This window comes from Lithobates pipiens, unplaced genomic scaffold, assembly GCF_037356315.1.
Source record: "Lithobates pipiens isolate NorthernLeopardFrog02 unplaced genomic scaffold, aLitPip1_a1.2 Scaffold_18, whole genome shotgun sequence".
In the NCBI taxonomy this organism is placed as follows: Eukaryota; Metazoa; Chordata; class Amphibia; order Anura; family Ranidae; genus Lithobates; species Lithobates pipiens.
Genome location: NW_027507758.1, coordinates 382081480 through 382108907, shown reverse-complemented (window position 1 = coordinate 382108907; position 27428 = coordinate 382081480). Strand labels below are relative to the sequence as shown.

The following is a 27428-nucleotide window of genomic DNA, read 5'->3' as shown; positions in this document are numbered from 1 at the left end:
ATTGCTGCCATCCAGCGGGTATATTTTAATATACCTTTATGTATGTATGAATATGTTCTACAAATCATTGTTTGTCATACATTTATTTGCCAGTCCTTTCTTGTATTTCAGAATCACTTTAAACTCTGCACCTTTGTATCATTCTATTTAATATGAGTGTTTTCTATTTATTTTAAACAATTATGTTTCTATAATATATGTAATATACATTATACAGTATATAGAATAAATAATTATACTGTCTCAAAGATTCTCCAAACATGTCATACCTGCTCTGTGCAGTGATTTTGCACAGAGTAACCCAGATCCTCCTATTCTTGGGTCCCTCACTGGCGCTCCTGGCTCTTCCTTTCTGCTGGGTGCCCCACAGTAAGAAGCGTGTGATTGGGGCACCCGAGCAGGCACACTCCCAAACAGCTCCATGTGTCCATTTACATATGAAGCCATGGTGTGTGCCTGTCCCCTCTGTCTCCTGGTTTGCTCACTGGCTGTGATTGACATCAGCCAATGGCTCCCACTGCTGCAAAAATAACAACCAGGAGTGTGAATCCCAGGAGAGGCAAGGCTGTCATAGATATCACTGGATTGAGAGGGGGTTCAGGTAAGCATTTTGGGGGGCTGGGGGGGCTGCTGCACACAAGGTTTTTTTACCTTCATGCATAGTATACATGGTATACAAGTATATATATAGTATACAAGGTAAAAAAAACTTGTGCCTTTACAACCACTTTAACATGAAGATATTCTCTGATCATAGCATGCCACAGATAACAGATTTCTGAACAACTACTGCATGTAATACTAGAAATACAGAATTAAAAAGTAATGTTCCGTGATATGTATATTACAGGTGTTACTCTAGAATTAGATTCATGCCTAGATCCAGGCATTCCGGTAAATGGTCACCGACATGGAAAAAACTTTGGCATTGGCTCTTTTGTGACTTTCACTTGTGATGCTGGCTACATTTTAAGTGATGACGAACCACTAGTTTGTGAGAAAAACCATCAGTGGAACCATGCCTTGCCTAGTTGTGATGGTAAGTTATTATTTTCTTGAGCATTTGCTTGTTTTATTTGAAGTACATATTTCAAGATATTAAGTATCTGAAGACATCAAAATGTTATAGTTTTAATATCTTCTCTGCTCTAGCAAACATTTTCACTCAGGTCACAGATCTTTGGCTAGATATTTTCACTACTAAACTATTCTGTTGATGAATGGCCATCAACATGACATTTGTAGGACATCAACACCTAACATTTGCAGATTGTCAGCACTGACAAATGCAAGCTGTCAAAACCAACTATTGATTTCTACCTAACATGTTTATATTCTCAAATGGGTTTTAATGGTAAAACAGATATAGTAATATCTATCATATTTGTTGTACAATCTAAATATCAGTTACATAGAAACATACAATTTTAACTCAGTTTTTGGTCAAAATAACTAAAAAAAATGACATAACCACTGTAATGTAGAAACTAACATTATTAGTAAGGCATATACATATGCACCTTTGCGTCTCTTGAAATCAGTTGAGAACCTTGTATTCTAAGCTAAGGCTGTATACATGGTTCTGATGTCTCTACAATTTAATATAAACCCAACCTTTTTTTTTGGTAGTATTCCATGTCCCTGTCATCTAGTGGCTAGCAAAAGCCTTCATTATATAGAGGGACAGACAGGAGTTGGAGGGATTGGACCTTAAAGCCCAAATAAAGCTTTAGAAGATAGCAGGAAGATAAATTCCACACTCCAGAGTAAGCATAAATGTAAGGTCCTTACTGTGATTAATAGTTAAATAACTCCCATGCAACAGCCTAAATCCAAGACACAGGCAGCATGCTGCAGGAGGACTGCTTCATGCTGTAAGTAAATCTCTCTGCAACTGTCCAACATGCTTCCTACAGAGTTACAGCCAGAGTACTACAAATATCAAAGTGTGTGCTCCCTGTCAATTGGAGAATTCTAGCTGTCACTCATTGGGGGGAGGGGGGTATGTTGTGTTTCTAAAATGGGACTTCTGCTCTCACAGATATTGCACTACAACAGATCACATATGACCAGTAAATATGGCATACTTCTGTATCTATTTACTAGGGATTAAAAATAGTTGATGTTGTTTGAGAGGGTGAAGTTCTGCTTTTAAACTGATTTGTATATATCTGATATTGTAAATTAGGAGAATATTTCAACACGGTGTTCCTTTTTTCCAGCAGACAGTTATAAATATGCAGTGTAGGACAAGAATCCAAGGCTTTGCTGGTACCTGTGGTTGTACTGTAACAGTATTTAATTGCTTCTTGTGTATTGTCCTTTTTTTTATCCCTATCCTTAAAGGGTAGTAGCTTTCCAATGAATGCAATAGAATCACTTTGCTAACTATATTAGTAAGGAATTGAAAATAAGTCTATATGAACAGAAATATGTTTGTCCGAGGGACCACTTGGTGATTTTTCTAATGTTGTCAATGTTTATGAGCCTGCTTCATAAATAAAGAATAACTATTCTTAATGAATAATTCAGCAAGGTAGTTTAGCCTTTGCTTCAACTATGCACCTCTACTGGAAACTCTGCATTATTCTAGCATAACAAACAACACAGGTGTCAAGTTAAAAATATATATTTTAAGTAGGTATAATTATGCCTAACCATTGACCTGTTTATCAAATTTAATGATCCATAGCTGAGTTTAGCTCTGCTTAATGGTAGCAATTTGGTAATTGGACCTGGTAATCAATCATTTAATTATTGCTATGTATACCTTGAAAATCCATCACTGAAAAATTGGATAGTGAAACATATGCTTTCTACAAATTCACTATATGCAGATATATTCAATCACATAAACCAGGGCCATGTTCTGTCTTTAAATGGTTTGCATCCAAACCTGTTTATTCAATAAGTATCATGTTTTCAAATGATAAATCTTGCAAACATTTTAATTTACTTGAATTTCACATTTGTTAACCCCTTCAGCCTCTGAAGGTTTTACCCCTTTAACCACTTGAGATCCGCGCTATTGCCAAATGACGGCATTAGCGCGGATCTACTTTTCCGGGACGACGTCTATTGACGTCGTCCCGGTTACGAGCGGCCTGCGCGCCCCCTGAGGGGCGCGCGCGGCGCGCTCTGTGATCGGCGAGTCCACGAGACTCGCCTGATCACCGATCCGTGCAAGGGGTCGATCCCGACCCCTTATCACGTGATCAGCTGTCAGCCAATGACAGCTGATCATGTGACAGAACGGAGCCGGTAATCGGCTATTATTCCTCCTCGCGCTGACAGCGCGAGGAGAGAAAAAAAAAGCCGATCACCGGCGGCCATGATCGGGACATCAGTCCCGATCACGGCCAGCAATACAGCTGACCACCTGCCTCCTGCCAGTGCCCACCTGCCCACCACAGTGCCATCCTGAATGAAAGTAAGTGCCCCCCATCAGTGCCACCCAGCAGTGCCCATAGTGCCCACAGCGCCACCCACAGTGCCACCCACAATGCCACCCACAGTGCCATCCAGCAGTGCCACCAACAGTGCCACCCACAGTGCCCACAATCTTCCTTAAAGGTGCTGCACCCCAGTGCTGCCCATCAGTGCCCAGCAGTGCCGCCCATCAGTGCCCAGCAGTGCCGCCCATCAGTGCCCAGCAGTGCCACCTATCAGAGCCACCTATCAGTGCCACCTATCAGTGCCCATCAGTCCCATCTATCAGTGGTACCTATCAGTGCCCATCCGTGCCACCCATCCGTGCCACTTATCCGTGCCACCCATCCATGCCATCTTATCTGTGCCCATCTTTGCCCATCAGTGCTGCCTTATCTGTGCCGATCGGTGCCGCCTTATCTGTGCCTATTAGTGCCGCCTTAACTATGCCTATCAGTGCCCACCAGTGCAGCCTATCAGTGCCCACCAATGCAGCCTATCAGTGCCCACCAATGCAGCCCATCAGTGCCCACCAATGCAGCCATCAGTGCCGCCTAATCAGCGCACTTCAATGAAGGAGAAAAATGACCCGTTTGCAAAATTGTATAACAAACTATTAAAACATGATTTTTTTTTTTTTTTTTTTGCATCTTTTTTTGTTTGTTTAGCAAAAAATAAAACTCCGAGCTGTAACTAAATACCACCAAAAGAAAGCTCTATTTGTGGGAAAAAAATGATAAAAATTTCATTTGGGTACAGTGTTGTATGACCGCGCAATTGTCATTCAAAGTGCATCAGCGCTGAAAGCTGAAAATTGGTCTGGGACTGAGGGGGGTTTAAGTGCCCAGTAAGCAAGTGGTTAATGAACAGGCCTTTTTTTGCAATCCGGCACTGTGTTATTTTAACTGACAATAGTGCAGATATGCAACGCTGTACCCAAATAAAATTGATGCTCCTTTTTTTCCACAAATAGAGCTTTCTTTTGGTAGTATTTGATCACCTCTGCAGGTTTTTTTTTGTGCTATGAACAAAAAAAGGCTGACGATCTTGCTTGTTTACATCAGCAAACCGCTGTCTCTGTGGGGAATGATCCCCCTGTGGCCAATCGGCATGCAATTCCAGCTCTGGTGGTGTACCTCCCAGTGGCCATTGACAAAATCATGTACAGGTACATACGTGCATACGTATATGTAAGGCAGGCAGTTGGGAAGTGGTTAAACATAGAATGGTGAATAAACTACAACCATGTACTGTTTTAATTTAGGTGGTTTATACTCAAACCTGTTTCACCAATAAGTATCATGTCTGCAAATTTGATTTATTTTTTGAATTTCAAGGCTTTATTTATGTGAGTGTATGTATGTGTGTGTGTAGGAAAATGAGGGGTTGGGGGATAATGCCATTCTACATTAAAATTAGAAGAAATTGTAGACTAGAAATTTGAAATGTATACATTCGTTTTTGTGAAAATACAGGCTGTTTGGTAATTCTCTAGGTTTGCAGTTTCACAAACAGATTAATAGTGTGGTTAGAGAGCATCAGGTACAGACATTTCTCAGAATAAAAAAGGCAGCAATTTGACATGTGTTATCTTTGTTGAAAAGTACAAATACAGTCAGAGTATCCAACTGGCCTGCAGACTCCACTGTTGCCAGTTTTTCTAACACGTGCAAAAGATATGCATTTGCAAGAGATGTCTCTTTCAATTCAGAAAATTGACTGTAACTGTGGTAATTAGAGTGCAAGTGTCAAGGGCAGAATGCTATTGGCAATTTTGCCTAGGACTGTCCAGGTTGGAAGATGCCTAATGGGGTATATACTTCAGTGTAGATGAGCTGTATATCTTATATTTGCCAGGGATGTGAAAATTTGATTAAATTGGGTGGGGTACTTGAGAGCATTTAAAATGTACAGGGCTTAGGAAGTTATAGGAGTAGGCCGATAAGTGATTCATATTTCTATGGTAAATAATATCACATACAATTAAAGTTGGTGAACACATTCAGAAAACTTGATAGCTGTCCTTTAGGGTGGCCAGACATGGCCATTTACCTTTATGTAGCAATTTTTACCTAATCTGCTCCAGTCAAGGGTGAATAAGGTCTTGAGGGCAAGAGATTGGTAATAAAAACATAATTGTTAATGTTTTCAGCTTTTTTTTTAAATAATTGTGACCTGCATGTGACTTGTAGTGCCACTCCAAGCAAGAGAAATATGTGTTGTCCCACTGGTGCTCAGGAGTAGAGGTGTTGGCATGAAGTGTCACCATATAGAAGTGTGTATCAGGAGAGCAAAGACTGCCACTCCTCCGACCTGATCTGTATCACTGTGTGTACAAGGCAGCCTCAGCCTGCACCGCTCCACAAACCTCCCCCTCTAGTGCATTTTACCCTGCTCACCGGTGCTTAATTATACAGGTAGTAATGTAGCAATTTGCACGTACCCACTTTAGTCAAGTGAGAATAAAGCCATGTAGGACAAGGGATCAATAATAGGAACCTATTTATGATTGTTATCACATAGAGAGATTCTTTTGAAAATTTTAGTGTGACAGACATAAACCGTCCATATTTATAAAATAGTGAAGGAAGAGTTAACTGAACCCGAACCTCTACACAGCATCAGCTGAGTTGCATAAGGGGGATACTGTGGGCTTTAGTAAGGTTTTAGAATGTCTGATCATTCAGTGTGTTTGCCTTTATACAAATAAATTGACATCTTAAACAGCAGTCAATCAGTATCATTGTGAAAATGTGTATGATTTGAACTAGTCACAAGTATTTGATGAGTTGCATTTACTTTTTCAAATAATAGAAAATATCAGATTCTGATTTGCTGTAAACAATACCTCTTTACTGTGTTCCAAAGTTGAAATTCATGTTTTAGAGCATAACAATGTTATTTTGATTCCATTTTTTATATCCAGCTTTATGTGGAGGTTATATTCACAGTAAGAGCGGAACAATACTTTCTCCAGGTTTTCCAGATTTTTACCCCAACTCTTTAAATTGTACTTGGACAATAGAAGTATCTCACGGAAAAGGTATTCATATCTTTTTTACTATTTGAGAATATTTTGGGATTGTTATTGTCTTTCAAATATTATCTGTCACATGCTTCCATTCATTCAGTTTCACAACAATACTTTTTAATTTAAAGGGTATAGTTAAAATCTGCCCTATCGTGCCTAAAATCAGTTACTAGCAGTGGCGTAGCTGTCTTAAATTATATATGAATGTATAAACTCTAGAAAACAGCACTCAATGGAAATATTATACTGGGTGGAGTGGAGTGATTTTTTTGGATAATTGATTTGGGGGTTCTAATACACTATAAATTGACTACTGATGTGTATATCAGTGCACGGCTAACAATCCTGTATTTGTATGAGACACATGATATTTGTACTAACTTTTTTTAATAACGATTATGCTAAACACTGATATTTTGGGTTTGTAAAATAAATGTTACAATGCATGGGCATAAGGAGCAGACCAAAGTGGTAAAATGAGCAATTGGTCTATTTAAAGTGTAATTATGACATTTGAAGAGATTTCAGTATTCATATCGAAAAATTCAAACTGTAATGTATTGTAGAAGATTGTGACACAAAGCAGCAAGCTTAAAAAACTTGAATTAAATGATACACATGTGTTTGTTCCTATATGGTCATATCAAAGTTCTAAAAGACTGACAGATTGCTGTTAATGTAGTTTAATTCTTCAGGTGATTGTAAGCGTATTAGTGCACTTGAAACAAGAACAATTTAACAATGTCCATGATACTTTTTTATTTGCACTAACATCCAAATTTTCAGGATAAGCTTTCAGAGTGTGCCCCCTTCTACAAGGTCCAAGCAGTACCAATGCACAACATTTTAGCAGAATGTTAAGTAGCACAATCTGAGAAAAAAAAAAACATATACAACAATGTAGCTAGCCAGCACTAGAGGGGAAAAAGATATTCAAAGATTTACAACACATAACAGGAGCCAAACCTGTATGTATGCCTGTATATCTTCACCTGAAAGTACCATCCCTGGGATGATACTTTCCAGGGAAGATATACAGGCACACTTTACAGGTGTTGCCCCCCCTGTGGATTTATGCTGTTGCAATTTTTGGAATTTTTGGCAATGGTTAAAGAGCTGTGGCCATTGCTCTTTATACAGATTGGGTCGTGCCATGTCTTAGCAAAATGGTGCTGCCATGATTGCCGTGCTGCATGCCCCAGGGGGCAAACAAGAGCGGTCGTTCTGGGAAGCCATCATATGACGTCCACACAGAACTGACCAGCCACCATTTGATGGCCACTTGGTGGCAAGTGGATAAAGGTGAAAAAAATAACCTTTAAAAAATATAAAGTGGAGGAGTCATTGTCGGCATTCCAACACTACAAGAAATGCAATAAGAAGTGTAAGAACAAAAATAGGGGGGCTAAAAAAGCCTACTTGAGACACATAGCAAAGGAGAGTAAAACAAAACAAAACATTTTAGATATATTAACAGTAAAAGTGAAAAATCAGAGCACATTGCCCACATAAAAGTTGATGATGGGAGGATGGTTACAGGTCACAGAAAAGGCCACTGTACTTAATGCTTTCTTCTCCTTAGTTTTTACACAGGAAAAGGAGGGATATACTGACCTTGACAGGATTGTTAATAACACATCACAGGACGTATCCTTGTGGCTAACAGAGGCCAGAGTCATGAAAAAACTAGATAAGCTTAACACAAATAAATCACCAGGTCCAGATGGCTTACACCCGAGAGCCCTCAAAGAACTCAGTCAGGTTATAACCAGACCATTGTTCCTAATCTTTGTGGACAGCATACTGACAGGAATTTCTGATTGGAGAAAAGCCAATGTGGTACTAATATTCAAAAAAGTGCAGAGACATATTCCTGGAAACTACAGTCCAGTCAGCCTAACATCAATAGTTGGTATATTATTGGAGGGGATGATAAGGGATTATATCCAAGAATTTGCTGAAGAAAACAATATCATTTGTAGTAATCGGCATGGGATTATGAAGGGTCATTCCTGCCAGACCAATCTGTTAACAATCTACGAGGAAGTGACCTACCATCTAGTTGGGGGGGGGGGGCCTGTGGATGTGATGTATCTGGATTTTGCAAAGCATTTGACATAGTTCCCTATAAACGCTTAATCTACAAGCTTAGGTCTGCAGGCTTGGACCACAGGGTTTGTTCTGGGATAGAAAACTGGTTACAGGGGCATGCCCAAAGGGTGACGATAAATAATGTGTACTCAGACTGTTCTGGAGTGGTAAGTGGGGTACCACAAGGCTCTGTCTTGGGACCAATTCTGTTTATGTATACATAAATGATATAGAGGATGGGATAAATAACTCAATCTCAGTTTTTGCGGATGACACAAAAATAAGCAGGGCAATAAATTCACATCAGGATATAGAAATTTGACAGCACATTCTGAACAAAATAATGGAGTAGGCAACTACTTGCCAGATGAGGTTTAATGTTGAGAAATGTAACGTAATGCACTTGTGGTCTAAAAATATAAACACAAGCTACTCACTATGGAGAGAACCTCTGGGAGAATGAAGGATGGTAAATAATCTGGGGGTCCTAGTATAAGACAGACTGAGCAATAGCATGCAATGTCAAGCTGCAGCTACCAAAGTCGGCAGAATATTAGCATTCAGAAAAAGTTAGATATACTCCAGAGATAAAACAATCCTGCCACTTTATAAAACTCTGGTTAGGCCACATATGGAGTATTACATTCCATTCTGGTCACCAGAAGAATGTGCTGGAGCTGGAGAGAGCCCAAAGAGGGACACCAAAATTAAGAGGACTGGAGGATCTCAGTTATGAGGATTGACTACAAGCACTAAATTTATTGTTGCTGGAGAAGAGATCCTTGAGAGGGGACATGATTTACAAATATCTCAATGATGATCCCAGTGTAGGAAAAAAAAATATTCAGTCTCAGGGAGTGTAAGAGGATACAAAAAGATTGGACGAGAAGCAGTTTAACCTTAAGCTGTGCATTTTTTTTAAAGACTCTTGGATGTGCACCTTAAAAACATAGCATACAGGGATATGGGAAATAATTATCGACACTGACACGAACACCTACACAGGTTGAACTGGATGGGCTATTGTCTTTATTTAACCTTACCTACTGTAACTATGTAACTATGAAAGAAACATTCTAATAACCCCTAATACTGGTTTTCAGGCAACTACCCAACCTCAGATATAAATTAATCAGCAGGACAGTTCGTTCTGATTATGAAGTCACAAATAAAGGAACCAAGCCTTGCAAAAAAAAATGCTGCAAACTGTGCAGCCAAATCAATATTTCCAAAAATTGTCACACACACACACAAAAGGAACCTTCAGTATCACCAGATCATACAGCTGTACCTCCAATAATGGTGTGTACCTTATCCAATGCGAAATATGCAACAAAGAATCTTATGATGGTGAAAAAGGACAGAAATTGCAAACTAGGTATTTCGTTTTTTGATCTACCCACACAGTAAATACGTGCGTGGCCTGGTGCGAGCACTTTGAAAGCTGCGGCAGGGGTTAGGAGCCTGGAGCCTATCTTGGAAGCGATCACGCATGTGCCTCCAGGAAAGATTTTTTTAATGTTTAATATAACTGACAGGATAAATGTAATGTCTGCCTTTTGCAATAGAGGGAAACTAAACAAAATGTTGCTGTGTAGTGTATTGTACAGTTTTTTTTTTTTTTTTCTTTAATACTGGTCTCTGAATGTCATTACAGAGAAAATCTTGGAAAAGAGTGCACATTTACTATACTTTACTATACTTTCTACTTATATAACATATAAAACGCTTGTGTAGTAATTTCTTTTACATTAGCAGTTCTTGTTCTTTTTCTTTTTAAGTTATGGTTTTCTTTACCTGAGTGTGCTTTCCTTTTGTTTTACTGTATCACTATAACAGGCAATAAAATAATTCAATTACAAGTAAAATAGAAATAATCACCTTTTTTCCTCTGTCAGCTTTCTTCCAATTTGAAGTTTTGATTTTTCTATTTTTTCAGGTGTACAGCTGGTATTTCACACCTTTCACCTTGAAAGCTCCCATGACTATCTGTTAATAACAGAAGATGGCAGTTTTACTCATCCTGTTGCCAGACTGACAGGTTCAGTTCTACCACCCACTATAAAAGCTGGACTTTTTGGGAATTTTACAGCTCATCTTAGATTTATATCAGATTTTTCAATCTCATATGAAGGATTTAATGTCACATTTTCAGGTAAGGAAATTTTTATCAAAGAAAAATGTGTTTTTTGGATCCTAAGACATTTCGACATGTCATAAATACAAGGTATGCAAATAAGCTCTGTTCTGGAAAACAGGTTATATGACTTTTAAAGCTAATATTCTTTACATATATGTAATTCCTATTGTTTTCTACCCTGAAATCCTCATGATACCTTATTGGATGAATATTGTTGTAGTAGTGTATAGGCCTCCTAAGGACTTTGATTTTATTTTTTTCCCCACAAATGTTACATTACATAAGACTGCCCAAACTTGCTGACATGTACTGTAACAAGACCTTTACAACCTGGTAAAATTTTACAGTTGACTGTCAGACAGATGGCATGTTTTAAGCCTGCATAATTTGATCTTGAATAACTAGCCGTTAAAACAAAAAACAAATTGAGACTATTAAAAGAAAGCAAAACAGTATGAACAGATTCTGTTCTATTGAGTGTTCTACTTACAATCAATAGGTATCTTAGGGTGTTTCTGGCTCCCACAATTGAACATCATTCCGCTGCTTCATATTTTCCAGCTTATTCCTTCTTTTTCTTAATTGCTTTCTTTTTTTAACATTTTCTTAATGTATTTCTAATAAGGGAAGGACAGGGGTATAGAAGCTCTTTTGGTATTTAGTTAAAGTCTCTCAACATTACAGCAAGCTGTCTTCAATTCATGTGTGAAGTACTTTTAATGCTTATCAATTACTTTCCATGTGCAAGCAAGACTGTAAAAAATATCCATTGTAAAATGTGTACATTGTTTTCATTAAATAAAGGAACCAAGCTCTCCAGTTTCAATTAAAATTTAAATATAAATTATTTAAATACCCTTATTCTACTAATTAATATTGCAAGGATTGCATTAACATGTATTTACTTATGTATGCCTTATCACTTAAATGTCCATGTAAAATATATTTAACAGTGTTTTTCATTTGTTTTTAGAAGCTGGTATTTTTATAAAATTATATCTAAATTGATTTAAAATATTTGCACTTTCTATTGTGCTTTTAAATAACGTGATTGTTTTGGACTGTACAGAATATGACCTGGAGCCTTGTGATGATCCAGGAGTTCCTGCCTTCAGTAGAAGAATTGGATTTCATTTTGGCGTTGGAGACTCCCTTACATTTTCTTGTTTTCCTGGATATCGATTGGAGGGGTCTAATAAGCTCTCCTGTTTGGGTGGTGGCAGAAAAGTGTGGAGTACACCTCTTCCAAGGTGTGTGGGTAGGTGGTCAAATGCTTTCATTTCATTCATCAAATCTTTAGCATCAGAGGTTATTGTTGTTACTGATCATATTCTTATTAGGATAGTTTTCCTTTTTTAAAGTAATTAAACGGGCTCTCTAAATGATCTCCTCTGTTTGTAAAAGTTCTAATTTATTCACACCAGTAGTTTGTCACATTCAGATGGACTTGCTCTGTAATGTTGAAGATTCTGGTAGTTTTTATTTAAGAGATGAGAAAAATGCTTGGATGAATAGTGAAATATCTTAAACATTGCAGAACAGATCTAGCTAAATGTGGCCAACTACTGCCAGGTGATCTACAAAACAGCCAGTCGCTGATGAAAGATGAAAATGTAATATGTTTTATACTGTTTTTAATTCTTTAAATTGTAGTGGTCTACATAACTACATAGTGTAGGATTGGGCCCACAGGGACAGTTTCTAGTTTTTTTAAGCTATAGTAAAGTTATGGTGAATTAATCAAGTATTAAATATGTAAAAAATTAGAGAAATACAAGTAAGACTTAAGTGTTTGGAGTAGAATAAGAATTGTTATGAGAATAGCAGGATAATTAGTTGTCAAAAGGAGAAAAGAACATTAAGGCTATGGGGGTACCGCAACCTTATTCAACTTTGCATAGATAGAGAACCAACATGATGGATTATTGTGGCACCAGAAAGAGATACACAAGTTAATAAAGAATACATTTACACATAGAAAACACACATGATCAAAACATCCAATTAATTGTAAGGTTCAATACAGTAGTTACAAAAAATATCAGAGATGGTTGATGCATTTCACTTAATAGCTTCTTCAGAACCGATTACTCTGTGATTTGCAACAACAGAAACTCATATTAAGAACCTGGAGGAGAAACACATGACGGTGTGGATAGTTTCATGTCAAACAGATCTGGAGTACACATATCTCATGCAAGAAAATATCATAAAAATAAAAATGTCCTCAGAAAAAAATAGAAAATGTACTATACTTAATTTAGCATACAGACTTACAAAAGATAGCTTCACCTACTCCACCTAAAAAGGAGAATCAATATGTCTATGTCAAAAAAGGAGGAAAGATGGATGAGTAGATGTGGGGATGCCAATACACCGCAGCCCCTAGATGAGAACAATAACCAATATAATATTCCAAAATGCTTTCATTCATTCAACAATATATTAATATAAAAAAAATAGGCGGGTCTCTTATACTAAATTCTCCTATATAATATATAATGGCTCAATAGCATTAGCTGGCAGAGTTCCAACCCCAAGAGGATAATATACATAGGACCCCTAATAAAATCCACAAAATAACTCCTATTAAAAAACTGAGAATATCCCCAAACACAAAAATAAAAAAATAATCATAAATTGCCAGAGGGCTGGAAAGAATTCCCTGAAAAAAAAGGAAAGAAGGAACAAACAATAAAAATATTTATTAATGTATCTGGACTACGACTTAACCATAGATTGCTCCAATTAACAACCACCATCAATACAGTAGCATGTAAAGGCAGACTCACCAATCATATCTTTACACAGCAGAAAAGGTGCAGCTCACAAGACCACACCACCAGCACTGACTATACAGTCAGCTGGGCGCCAAAATCCAGCATTCAGCTGATTACTCAAATCTACATCAGCTGAGGCTGTGCAAATACTGGAAACAGGTATACACAGAACATCCCATGCAGCAAAAACAAAACCAAAACCAATACAAATACCAATACAAATACAGGCACCAGTGGCATGGCTTTATATAGAAGAAATCATGGCTAATTAGCACACTATATAATAGGTACCTATATATACTGGCCCATCATTTAATATATAGTGAATCCCTGTTATACTGTGTCCTCACTAGACTGATCATAATAAATGGCAGATGATGGATCCCTACTAATCAAAGCACATTCTCATCATGTGGACAGTAATGACCGATGGGAACACCCCCCCCCCCCCCCCCCCCGATGCCTCCACCTCAACTCCACCACCATGGTGTGGTTAAGGATGCATTAGTCTCCTTACCCACAGATAGATACCATGCCAGGTGGGACCAGCCATGTCATAACTATGGTGAAGACAGCCCCACATAAATTTGCATCCATACCATTCCAGCACAATTTTTTTTTTTTAAAGCCAGAAGGCTGGGAAAGAATTCCCTGACAGAGAAAAAAAATTGCCAGAAGGCTGGGAAAGAATTCCCTGAGAGAGGAAAAAAAAGTAGAGAAGGAGATTGATCATAGGGATCAATTCCATTGACATTCCACATCACTCAATATCAATAAACTCTTCCCAATTCTATGTACAAAACAACATTATATTTATAATATATACATTTCAATTTCGATCTATATACAATATCTCAGCTTTATTATACCAACAAGCAAAGATAAAGGGTATCAATACTGGAGAGTAGCACAAGAGTAAGGGGAAATAAGGGGCATCCATGCTGAGGAGTAATATCCTCTCTGATATTTTCAAGAACAGTGAAACGGACCATTAAGGTATCATTTTATCATTTTTAAAGTGGTTGTAAACCCTTACAAACCACTTTGACCTACAGGTAAGCCTAGATTAAGGCTTACCTGTAGGTCCAAGCAATATCTCCTAAACCTATATGGTTTAGGAGATATTTGCCCGAAAACGGGCACCGCTGTCAGCGGCGCGCAGGCGCACTGAGCGCGGCATTCTCAGCGACGGAGCTGCCGCGTGTGTCGGCTCCCGTGCGCATGCACGGGAGTGACATCATCGCGGCTTCGCCGAATGACAGCGGCAGAGCTGGGAGACTCCACCAACAAGATGGATGTGGTGGACTACAGGGGACAGCGGCGACTTCGCTGGCTCCTGTGTCAGGTAAGTGACACATAATGGGCTACTATGCGATGCATGGTAGTCCATTATGCTTTGCCTTTGCAGGGAATGAAAGAGGAAGTAAACTCATCAGGGTTTACTTTCTCTTTAAGCTTCAATGAAACATGCTGCCCAAACGGTGTGTACAATAGATTTTTCCTAATATAGTATATGTGGTTGTACATTCTCCTCTATAAATTTCTAAAGGTTTTACCAATGTAAAAATAACTACATTGGCAAAATACTATGTATATGACCCCCTTGGTTTAACAATCTGTGTAAAAGTTAATGTTGTGGATTTCTCCATTAGGTAGAGTATTTGAAGAACCCTCAAGTATCCAGCTACAGTACTCACATTTGTTGCATTTATACATCTCTTCTCTCTCTTCCAAGCTACCCAAATTCCCCTGGAAGTGACTATGGACTAACTTGTCCTTAAGAGACCAACACTTATACCTATAAGTAATTTGTGGCGATCTCCCAACATACTTGTTAAGAATACGATCACCCGTCAACAGATGCCAATATTTACTGATGGCTTGCCTGACACATTCATGAATACTTGAGTAGGTTGTTATCACCCTTACAGCATCCTTTTGTTGTCTCCTTAATCTCTTTTTCCAGGGCCTTTTTAAAGGCCTTTTTAGGATTGTCTTGCTATATCCTCTCTTAGCTAACCTTAATCTTAACAGATTGGACTCCAATCTAAAAGATTCCTCTGTGGAGCAGTTTTGTCTCAGACGCAAATACTGCAAATAGGGGATGCTTCTAATCAATAGTAGGGGATGAGAGCTGGCCGCATTGAGAATAGTATTCCCGGCAGTCTCCTTTCTAAATAATGTAGTATTTAACACTCCATCATTCTGTTTAAGAATGGTCACATCCAAAAAGGCCAGGGACCATTTATCATACTTTATAGTGAACTTAAGGTTGAAGGTGTTTTTTGGCCACCCTACTCATAATACCCTCCAACTCCTCAACAGTTCTCCTCCATACCATAAAAATATTATCGATGTACCTGTGCCAACATATAATTTTGGCCCAATACATTGATATAGAATCATCTGAAAATACAGTATGCTCCCATCCCTCAGGTATAGGTTGGCGTACTATGGGGCACAACATGTCCCCATTGCTACCCCCTGCACCTGGAGGTAGTGGGAGCCATCAAAGGAGAACACATTCTTAGTCAGGATATGTCATAACAACTGTATAATGAAAGCATTATGTGGTCTGGCCGATAAATCCCCTTCATTGAAAAAACCTTCCACCTTTCTTAACCCCCCTGACGGTCTTCCCGAGTCTGGCTCGGGGTGGAATTTTTATACCAAAAGCGGTAACCCCGAGCCATCGCTGGATCCAGGAGGAGGTTTACTTACCTTCTCTGTCGGATCCAGTGTTGTCTCCCTGCTGTGCGAGCGAGCCGTGTCTCGCTCGATTCATCACGGAACCGATCTCCGTTCCCTGCGAGCATTGCGACGCACAGGGATGGAGATCGGCGCCAAATTCAAAAAGTGAAACACACAGTATACATACAGTATAATGTAATCTTATAGATTACATTGCTGTATGTAAATATTTCACATCCCCTTTGTCCCTAGTGGTCTGCCCAGTGTCCTGCATGCAGTTTTATATTATAAAAACTGTTCTTTATGCCTGGAAACTGAAGATTGTCCATAGCAACCAAAACTGTCCCTTTACATCAAAAATGATTTTAGACCAGCTAGAAAACAGCGATAATAAATTAGAATCACTCGCAGAATTGAGGGATAGCGATTTGTGGGGAGATCCGTCATCAAATACTGAAAAGTAATGACAGTGACAATTCTGCAACTGAGTAAATTTCAGTGTTTTTGATTTGATTACATTACTGAATAATTTTTATTAGTGTTATATTATTATTTGGTACAATTATTTATAATTATTTATTATATTATAATTCATGATTTCATTTTCCAAACTTTATTATTCCCGGGATGTCTGCTAGACTCTGGTTTGGACAGATTTAAGAGAGTTATTCCTAAGAATTACAGGACTACAATATAAAACGCCAAATTTTCATGCACAATAATGGTACCGCTTTTAGCCCCTAAAATCCGAAATAATCGTACCGCCAGGGAGGTTAATATGAGGTTCTGTTGTTGCAAATCACTGAGTAATCGGTTTTGAAGAAGCTATTAAGTGAAACGTGCCAACCATCTCTGTCATATTTTTTGTAACTATTGTATTGAACCTTACAATTAATTGCATGTTTTTATTGTGTGTGTTTGGTTACAATAAATTTATTCTAGTTGACAAAAGGGTTAAAACACTTAGGAGAGCTATCATGAAACCCACTGTGTTGGTTCTACATGCATTACAATGAACAATTCTAGAGCAGCACATGGGCATGGCACAATTTAATGGAAGAACAAATACGGTACTTGTTGCTTTCTGTGTGCAAATTGAGCTGTTCATCTCTGAATAACTCACTTTTTTCAATGAAGTCTATTAAAAATACTCTTTGTTAAGGGACTTTTTTTATCATGGAGGTGCAAACACTTCAAACATATCCCTCACTTAGATAAAGTGTATTTCTCATTTACTATGGACTTTTTAGAACATCTTTATATGTTGAACAGTTGTATAAGTGATATGTGCTAATCCCTATTGCTGCACACAAAGTGCTTGTAACTGTAATAGTTTAATATGGGATGTACCTGAAGGATTTTCTTAAAATGAAATCCATACAAATCTTAAAATGTTGCTACATAATTATTAAATGTTTGCTGATGGATTTTAGAATAACTGTATATATTGTAATCTTTAAACCATTCATACTTCTCATTAGACAGCAGGCAAGCATAGTATAAGATATCCAGTCTTACAACTTACACAGCTAAATCAGGGTTGCCATGAACAAGGTATATAATGTCATCTTAAATTTTAATTTAAGACTTAATATAACATTAAAATGCAGCACACAAGTGGCAAACAAAGCACCACCTGACATGCATCATAAAAGAAAAGCTGCTACTTCAGCAACCCTGATAAAGTGATCCTGGTTGATTCCCCAATCCATTTGGTATGGATTTTGGGGGGCATAAACGAGTGACCCCGCCCCCTCTGATGCTACGGGAAACCATAGGGATGTCCCCATGCATCAGAGGGGGGTGGGGTCACCCGGCAACATAACTGTGTGGCCCCGGCCTCAGTTATAAATGAACTGTCACCTGAGAGGCCGGTCATTATGGCAGGTGCCTCTCATGGAGCCAGATCGGTGGCGGTGTGAGAATTTTTTTTCTTCTTTTTCAGTCCGTCGGTGCGAGAGAAGAAGATGAGTGGACTTCATGGAACACTTTACTTTTTTAAATTTTTTTAATAAACAACTTGTCCCAAGGCGTGTATTGTCGTTTTTACCATTTTCACACTTTTTTGTGAAATGGTAGGGCTACATTTGTATGCCGTTATCATTTTGACACAGGGGGGGAGGCCAGGATCTAGGGGTCCCCTTGTTAAGCAGCCCCCCCAAAGCACCCTCCCCATGTTTAAGGTATGTGGCCTGGTATGGTTCAGAAGGGGGTGCTCTCTCGTCCCCTCTTTTTTCTGCAGCCTGCCAGGTTGCATACTCGGATAAGGGTCTGGTAAGGATTTTGTGGGGGACCCCACACCATTTTAAAAAAAAAAATTGGCACAGGGTTCCTCTTAAAACCCACGCCATGGAATTTGGGGGGACCCCCACAATTTTTTTTTAAATTTTGGTTCGGGGTTTCCCTCAATATTTATACCAGACCCAAAAGGGCCTGGTAATGTACTGTGGGGGAATCCCATGCCGTTTTTTTCAACGACTTTTATGTGTATTGCCGGGACCGACGATTCATTATAGCCGCGAGTACTTTTAAATTACTTTTTTCCTTTTAGAAATGTCATTTTGCTCTTTCACTGTTCTAAAAATAGGAAACATGTGCCACTTTACAGGCATACTATAGACACCCCCAAGGTACGAAATTTAAAGGTATATTTCACTTTTATTGTTTCACTTTAAGCATTATTAAAATCACTGCTCCCAAAAAACTGCCCATTTTTTAAACTTTTTTTTTCATTGATACATGTCCCCTGGGGCAGAACTCAGGTTCCTAAACACTTCATGACAATACCATGCATATACGCCTTTAAAATTAGCACTTTTGATTTCTCCCATAGACAATTCATTATAGCCGCGAGTACTTTTAAATGACAGGCGAACACTCGATCTATACTTGGTTATATACATTTTTCTCCTTGCCAAAATTCTTATTCTAGGTTTGACTTTTTTCTTCTTGACAAATGGTTACTGCAAAAAGTCCAGACCTCAGAAATCCATTCCATAATGTGGTTGCACCATGCGCCCATCGGCATTACCCTCTTAGGCTTTTGTTCCCAACCAAACTCTGATCATACTCTTAAAAACTAAACTAGTAGCACTTCGATAGGAACTTAGATTTCTCCTAATGGAATCCTTTGAATGAATAATGAATGCAATGCAAACTGAAAGCCTCCAACTACTCAACCTCTAACAAAGCCAGAAAAGCCATGGCCCACCGAATCAAAGGACATAGAACTAAGTCAAAGATAGCATACCTATACTACCCATCTAAAGAAGAGGCGCACAACCCTCAAAACAGTGTGGATGCTTTTAGTTCTTATTACAGCTCCTTATACAATTTTTACGTTCAAATAATTTTATTGACAACAAGCTAAAAAGATACAGACAGTGTTGGTACTGTTACAATCGCTTGCAAGGAACTAACAGTGGTAGCAGAGCTATTACAAAGGAAGATAAAGGAGAATAGAGAAAATGTGCATTAATGCATACAGAGTGATTCGGATATTGGCGTACATTAGAATCGTATAACAAGAGAAATAAAAAGGTATAACAAAACAACGAGCATGGTCTTGACACCAGATTGCATGTTCAGAAATTGTTAGACCAGCCAAAGAGAAGAGAGGCTCTGCCCGAGCGAGCTGGGCAACAGTAACGGAGATGTAAAGGGATAAAAAAGCTACATCATCAACAGATTTTAAGGGATAAGACAAGAGGAGTAAGAGATAGAAAAGAGATAAGGAAAAAGGGGGAAAAAGTGCAGAGAGAGAATGGGGAGAGTGGAGTGAAGGAGAGGGTAACGAAAGAAGGTGGGTGAAAGGAAAAGGAGAGTTGGTTCCGGCCAGGTGGTCCACGGGTGCTCAGGAAGCTGAGAACATCACAAACTCCTGATCCTAAAAAAAAAAAAAAAAGGACCTAAATCTTAACAAGGCCAAATATCACAGGATCAAGGTTCCAAAAGGTGTTTATCAAAATCGTGGGGGAGGTAATGATCTGCCCAGGGGCGCCAAATTTTAAGGTGTTGGGGAATTTTGTCCAAGATTGTAGCTTCAATTTTACTATGGATCATGGCTTGGGTTATCCTACATTTAACTTCCGCAATGTGTAACAGTGGCGTCCTCCAGGCCTTCGCTATGGTCTGTTTGGCAGCTGTGGTAAGTTGGGTGAGAAGACGCAATTGCGCCCTAGACAAATTGGGGGGAGGGAGGTTAAGCAGGGCAATGGCCGGGTCAGGAATGAAGGTGGTGTTGAACAGGAGAGAGGCCATTTGAAATATGAGTACCCAAAAGTGTGCTACTACTGGACACGTCCACCATGTGTGGAGGTGTGTACCCCTAGAATCACAACCACGAAAACAGTTCGGAGAGTGGGCTGGGGTATATCTAGCGATCCTGGACGGTACAAGGTACCATCTCATTAGCACCTTATAGCTGGCCTCCAGCGCGATCACATTCTGTGATGATATTTTAGTGGTTGCCCATATCTCCGCCCAATCGCCTGCATCCAAATTGAGGGATAAGTCTGTAGACCAGGCCGAAGCATACGAAGGAAGGGATGACGGAAGGGATGTAAGATGAGCGTAAAGAGTGGAGATGATACCCGGGGCGTGTGGATCAGAGTCACATATATCCTCAAACACAGATAACCTATTCGAAGCTCTGCGAGAGCCTAGGAGGGTACGGACAAAATGGGTGATTTGAATATAGCGAAAGTGTTCACGTGGGGGGATGCGCAACTGTGATTGAAGGACTGAGAAGGGTTTGAGAGTGCCATTGGAGAAGAAATCGCGAATACGTTCCAAACCAGCACGAGACCACGTCTGGAAAGAGATAGGTTGGGCAAAGGCGGGGTAAAAGAGCGGTTGGCCAAATAAGGAAAGCAAAGGTGAGTGTGGGGAGGTTAATTGAAACGGTTTATTCAGCTTATCCCAGATCTTGAGGGAGTGTTGGGTCAGAGGGTTAGATAAAGGACCCCGAGTATGAGCAGGGAGCCACAGGAGATTAGAAATAGAAACTGGATGGGCATCTATAGCCTCAAGGACGACCCACAAGGGGATTTCAGTCCTAGCGTGATAGAGAGTGAGTTGAGCAAGTTGGGCAGCATGGTAGTATTGATGAAAGTTAGGGACTCCTAGACCCCCATTGAGTTTGCTACGGAGCAGGGTAGTTCGGGAAATGCGTGGGATTTTAGAACCCCATATATATTTATAAACCCTGCTCTGAATCACTCTGTGGAAGTAGGTCGGGACGGTGACCGGGAGGACCCTGTACAAGTAAAGCAACTTAGGCAATAGGGACATTTTTACCGCTGCTATGCGACCAAGCCAGGACACGTGGAGAGGCAGCCAAGTAGTGAGTAGGGAGGACAGGTATTTCAGCATTGGGGTGTAATTAGAATGGAACAGTTGGGTGGGGTCACTGGTTAATTTAATTCCTAAGTAAGGGATTGAGGCGGTGGACCATTGGAAAGGGAAGTTCGCCTGTATAAGATGAAGGTCAGCCGTGGGAAGGGATATGTTTAGGGCTTTGGATTTCGCTTGATTAACTTCCAAACCTGATATCTTGGCAAATTGGGAGAGGAGCTGAAGTAAATTGGGCAGGGAGATGTGCGGGGAGGTGATGAATAGTAAGGCGTCATCGGCAAAGAGACACAGTTTATGGGATGTGGAGGCTATATCAAGACCATGGATGTTGGGGTTCGCTCTAATGAGGGCGGCAAGGGGCTCGATTACTAGGGCAAATAATAAAGGGGATAAGGGGCAACCTTGCCTCGTCCCCCTACCGATAGGGAAGTGAACTGAGCTAAAGCCTGAGTATTTTATAAAGGCTTGTGGATGTGTGTACAGTGATTTAATCCAAGATAGAAAATTGGGGCCAAAGCCCCAACGTCCTAAAATATAGTGAAGATAGGGCCATGAGACTGTGTCGAAGGCTTTCTTAATATCGAGCGATAGGAGATGCATGGGGATTTTGCGGGTCTTGGCTATGTGCTGTAAAAGAATAATTCGACGTATGTTGTCGCTGGCTTGACGTCTAGGAATGAAGCCTACCTGGTCTTTGTGGATCATACGGCCTATTATCGGGTTTAGTCGCAGAGCAAGGATTTTAGCTAGAATTTTTACATCTACATTTAAAAGGGAAATGGGCCTATAGTTGGAACATACTGTGTGGTCGGTGTTGGGTTTGGGGATCATAGCTATGATGGCCGTCAAAGAATCACGACCAAGGGATTGTTGATTTAACAAGGCGTTAAAAGAATTGGCAAGGAGTGGGGCAAGGGTGGTTGCGAATTTTTTATAGTATAAGCCGGGAAGACCGTCTGGACCAGGGCGTTTGTGAGGTTTGAGCGTTTTAATGGCGCCGAGCACTTCATCGACCGAAATTGGTTCGTCGATAGACTCTCGACTGGCGTCAGGTAACGTAGGTATAGATAAATCCCGAAATAGTGTTTCCGCCTCCCGGGAGGGGAAGGATCCCTGTTCTTTATATAAATCGGCTAAGTGCTTACGAAATTCAGAAAGGACTTTAACAGGGTTACTGGTATGGTTACCATTAGCCAGTCGAAGTTTAACCGGAGTGTAGGTATGGTCTGGTCTTCTAAGGCGGAGTGCCAAAAAGGTATCTGGCTTGTTGGCCTTGGTGTAAATCTTGTGGCCAGACCGGCGGATGGATTTTTCCGCAGATTCGGCCAAAAGAAGGTCAAGTTCCAGTCTGGTTTTGTCTAATAATTGCTTATTGGTGTTAGAGGGGGAAGCCTGAAATTGTAAAAACTGGAGTTGAAAGTCAGACTCGAGCTGTCGGAGCCTGGCCCTCTTCTCCCTTTTAATGTGGGTAGCAACAGAAATACAAGTACCCCTAACCACCGGCTTGTGGGCCTCCCACAAGAGGGTCGATGAAACACCAGGTATCAAGTTATGTGAAAGATAGTCATTAAGTGCCGTTTGGATGTCTAGGCAATAGGACTGATTCGTTAGGAGGGCTTCATTCATGCACCAGGTTTTAGTGTCAGGACGGGGTATTAGTGAAGAAAGCGTGGTAATCACAGCGCAGTGGTCCGACCACGTAATGGGGTGTATAACGGAATGCATCAAGAGGGGAGAGGAGGCGATTGGGACAAAGATATGATCAATTCTGGAGAAAGAGTTGTGTGGATGGGAATAAAAAGTATAGTTTCTCTTTAACGGATTGCACTCTCTCCAAGTATCCAGCAAGGAATGTTGCTGTAGGAGGTTACATAATTGTGAAGAAGGGGAGAAATGACCCGGGGAGTAGGGTGATCTGTCAAGGTGCGGTTGAAGTATCAGATTAGAGTCACCGCACAAGATTAGGGTACCCTTAACATGTGATTTAATCACCCTCAGAAGATGAGAAAAAAACGGGACTGGATTAACATTAGGGGCATAGTAGGAGACGAAGGTGGTCTCCATTTCTTGAAGCAAACCCGTTAAGATAAGATAACGGCCAGCAGGGTCCTTAATTTCTTTAATAACCGTAAAGGGTAAGGAATGGTGGAAGGCCAGGAGGACACCCCTGTGCTTAGATTCAGCGGAGGCAGTGTAGACTGAAGGGTAGCGAGAGCCAAAAAATTTAGGGGTGTTATGGGCAGAGAAATGGGTCTCCTGAAGGGCGACCACATCCGCCTTCAGGGAAGCGAAAGTGCGAAAGGCTTTAACCCTCTTTTGCGGGGAGTTGAGTCCCTTAACATTAAGGGAGAGAATATTCAGGGGGGCCATCTGAGTGTACTTGGGGGGTCAATAAAAAATAGATATAAGGGTATTGGGACCACCTGAGCAGAAAAGAGGAGTGGGGAGAGGGAGGGAAAGAAGGGATAGGAAAAGAAAGTAAGACAGAGGGAAAGAGAGAATGGTAGAACCAGCGTGGGGCACATCCTTGAGTTTGAGAAGTGTAGTGTACAGTTGATGGTGCCCAACTAAATAGCGCACTTGCTCTGCGGGCAACTAGGAGCAGCCCAAGAGAAAGAGCACCGTAAGGCGGGGGAGCAGTGACTACTCCCCGCTGCTGTAGGATCGAACATGAAAAACAAAACATTAATCCTGAAAACACCAGGGTAAGTAAGCAAAGTATGTAAACTTAAACAGTTTTGAGTCAGTATAGAGCCCCTTTGAATGGGCTTAACATTTTTAACCCCTGGGCTGAAGCAAGGGTAACAGGAAGGGTGGAAGGGGAAGGGGGGAAGGGGAAGGGTAGAAAGGAGGGGGGGCTGTGGCGAAGACATAGCTGGTAGAAGGTGAGAGAGAAGAAGAGGGAAAAGGCAAGCAAGAACAGGGAGGAAAAGAAAGATAGATAGAGGACAAGGGCCAAGAAGGAGGGAATAGGGGGAGGGGAGAAAAAGGGGGGAGGGGAGTGCAGCAGCCCAGGGAACCCCGATGAAGGGGTATACGGTATTGGCCAGAACGGAATTAGCTGGCAATTAGGTAATAAAGGAAAACCAATAAAATAACACAAATATAAAACTAGCCCCTATCAACTGAGCCGTGCGGAGCACAAGCTTTTCAGGAGACATTTAAATATGAGCTGGTTGTTCACAAAACAATAGGGATTATTTGAAACCAGCACGGCATTGTCAATGCATAGAGGGGATAGCAAAAAGTATAAAGTAAAAAGTTTGAAGCAAAAATTTTAAACATACAGAAAAATGTTTTTTTTTTTTTTAAAAATTAAAAAAATGAAAAAAGGGAATCAAAAAATAAGAGGCAGGGAGGGAAGCAAAAAGTAAAAACAACAAAAATTTTAGCAAAAAAGCAGCGAAAATGCAAGGGCATGTAGTGTAACAAGAAGGTTGAGGAAGTCGAAGAGAAAAAATCTTCGTAGTAAGGTATCTACAGAGTCCCGTAGTATAGGGACACGGTGGGGGCACTCATGGAGCACCGGGAGGAAGACAAAGAAGACAAGTGCAGACTAATCAGCGCGGAGTGCGGACCTTCGGACTGACGACGGTGTCATCATATCGTCGTTGCGGAGTCCCCTTACGAACGGAAGGTGGAATGGAGACGTTGCGTTTAGGCGTAGCCGAGTACGGGTGGGCAGCCGTTCGGGCTGGCGTACAGGGCAGCTCAGACTCTTGGTGTTGGGTCGACGGGGTCAGGCGAAGGGATTCCAGGAGCCGCTGTAAGGATTCCGGGGATGAGCACGAGTGTTGCTGACCCAGGTGGGTAAATTGCAGGGCAAAGGGGAATCTCCAGGTGTATTTGATTTGATGTTGCAATAGGATCTGGAGCTGGGGTTTCATGGCACGCCGTTTTGCGATGGTCAAGGGAGCCAGATCAGAGAATAGTTGATATTTGTGTGTTTGGAAGGTGAGGTCTTCCTTCTTGCGGGCTGCGTTGATCAATTGCTCTTTCGTTCGGAAAAAGTGCAGCTTTATGATGATATCCCTGGGGGGACCGTCTGGCTGGCGGCGTGTGAGAGCTCGGTGGATCCGATCGAACTCAAGACGTTCTATAGAGAGAGAGGGTGATAGTTCCTGGAACAGAGCAGTGGTGAACGACTGAATGTCTTCAATAGATTCGGGGATGCCACGTAGACGTAGATTGGATCTGCGAGATCTATTTTCAGCGTCTTCTAAGCGGGATAAAAGGGTGAGATTCTCCTCCCTGAGCATGGAGAGATCCTGAGAGTGTTCTCGTAGGGTGAGTTCCACATCATCCACCCTCGTTTCCAGGTCAGCAGTACGCTGACCTATTTCACGAATTTCTCGTGAAAGCGTATCAGTGATCTGTTCAGAAGTAGTTTTTAGTGCTTTCTGGAGCATAGACTCCATGTGGCTTAGAAAGGCAGTTTGCGACATACCTGTGGAGGGTAGAGGAGGGGAGCCGCAAGCGTTAGCGTCCATGTCTTCTTCCTCATCGCTGTCCGAGGCCGGAGAAGCAACGTGCTGTTTTGCCAGGGCCTTCGCCGCCATTTTGGAGGAGGCCCGGGCCAGAGCTTCTTTGATGGGTTTTGGCTTGTTCTTGCCCTTGGGACCCGTGAGTACCATACCGTGAGGTACAGCGGAGCTTTAGTCAGGCGATCCCGTGGATAGCAGGGTAGAATTGCGATTCAGGGTGATGTAAATGATCCGTTAAGGCAGCGGGGAGTGCGGAGCTCTATGGAAGGACGTCTGCCATGTCGAGCTTCGCGCATGCGCCCCCCTCCTTATACAATTTTAAACAGGATAAATCCATCTATCAGCCTTCTTTAGCTTAAATTACCTCCTCCCTTGACCAACTTACACTCCCAACCTTAACAGAAGTTCAGTTAACTCATTTTAACACTCCTTTTTTACTATGCAAGAAATATCAACAAACCTAGACCTTCTCAGCAATAAATCTCCTGACCCAGATGGCATAACTGGCGAGTAATTTAAACAATTCTAGTCTATTCTGATTCCTCACTTACTGTATGCTCAGTGTATAATAATGTTGGGATCCAACTGACAAAATCATTTAAAGGCTTTTTCCAGGCCAACTATATTCCTTTTTTTACCAAAATGCAACATTACCTACATACACTTCAAAAACCTGAATTCTCCTGGTCGGGTAGGTTTGCATCCTTTAAAGCATCCATTACATCTGCAAGGGAAAAGGCATAATGAGCTAGTATGCACTGCAATGAAATAAATAAAAACAAATTTCGAGAGTAACTAAATAAATGTATTTTTCAGAGGAAAACTAAATTCTGAAACAAAATATTTCAGTGTGCATATGTCTAGTGCTTTGGCTATTTGTTAATAGCTTTGGGATCCAGGCTAAACTTCTGTGAATAAGTTGCAACAGAAACCCTATCCCTCCTTCTCCATTGAAAAAGGGTCTTTCATTGTTTATGCTCAAAATGAGGGGAGAGTCCAATGAGTCACAGGATTCTGTCCCCCCATTCAGAGAGCTTTTAACCCCTTAAATACCTTGATGTGTATGAATGTATCTTGATAAACAAGGGGTTAACTAATATAATTACATGATCACTTGCAACAATATTATCTTGGTATTAACTCAAGGTCTTGATTCTTGTTTTGTTTTTTTTATTATTATTATTATTATTATTATGAAAACTTTCTTTGAAATTCTGAAAACGTGAATTAAAACATTTTTATTCTTTAAAGTTATGCAGGGACCTGTGTTCTTGGTAGTCTCTTTTGCAGAGGCCTGACACAACCCCTACTAAGTCAGAGCCAGAGCTCTGCAGGGATCACGAGCTTTGCTGATTGCATAACTATGGGTCTGATTCAGTAGGAGGAGTTTCTGACTTCTTCAGTGCCATGACTGCTTCTCCACAGAC

At 40.6% G+C, this 27428-nt stretch overlaps 1 protein-coding gene across 1 annotated transcript in view; it reads left to right on the top strand.

The window, feature by feature from the left end:
- The window catches only part of CSMD1 (CUB and Sushi multiple domains 1), a 2539710-nt gene that overhangs the window by 1803165 nt on the left and 709117 nt on the right, over positions 1 to 27428 (top strand). Inside the window, exons 18-21 of the mRNA XM_077487775.1 lie at positions 851 to 1039; positions 6356 to 6472; positions 10491 to 10706; positions 11761 to 11949. Coding sequence (XP_077343901.1) covers positions 851 to 1039; positions 6356 to 6472; positions 10491 to 10706; positions 11761 to 11949 — 711 coding nt within the window. The remainder of the gene's footprint in view (positions 1 to 850; positions 1040 to 6355; positions 6473 to 10490; positions 10707 to 11760; positions 11950 to 27428) is intronic.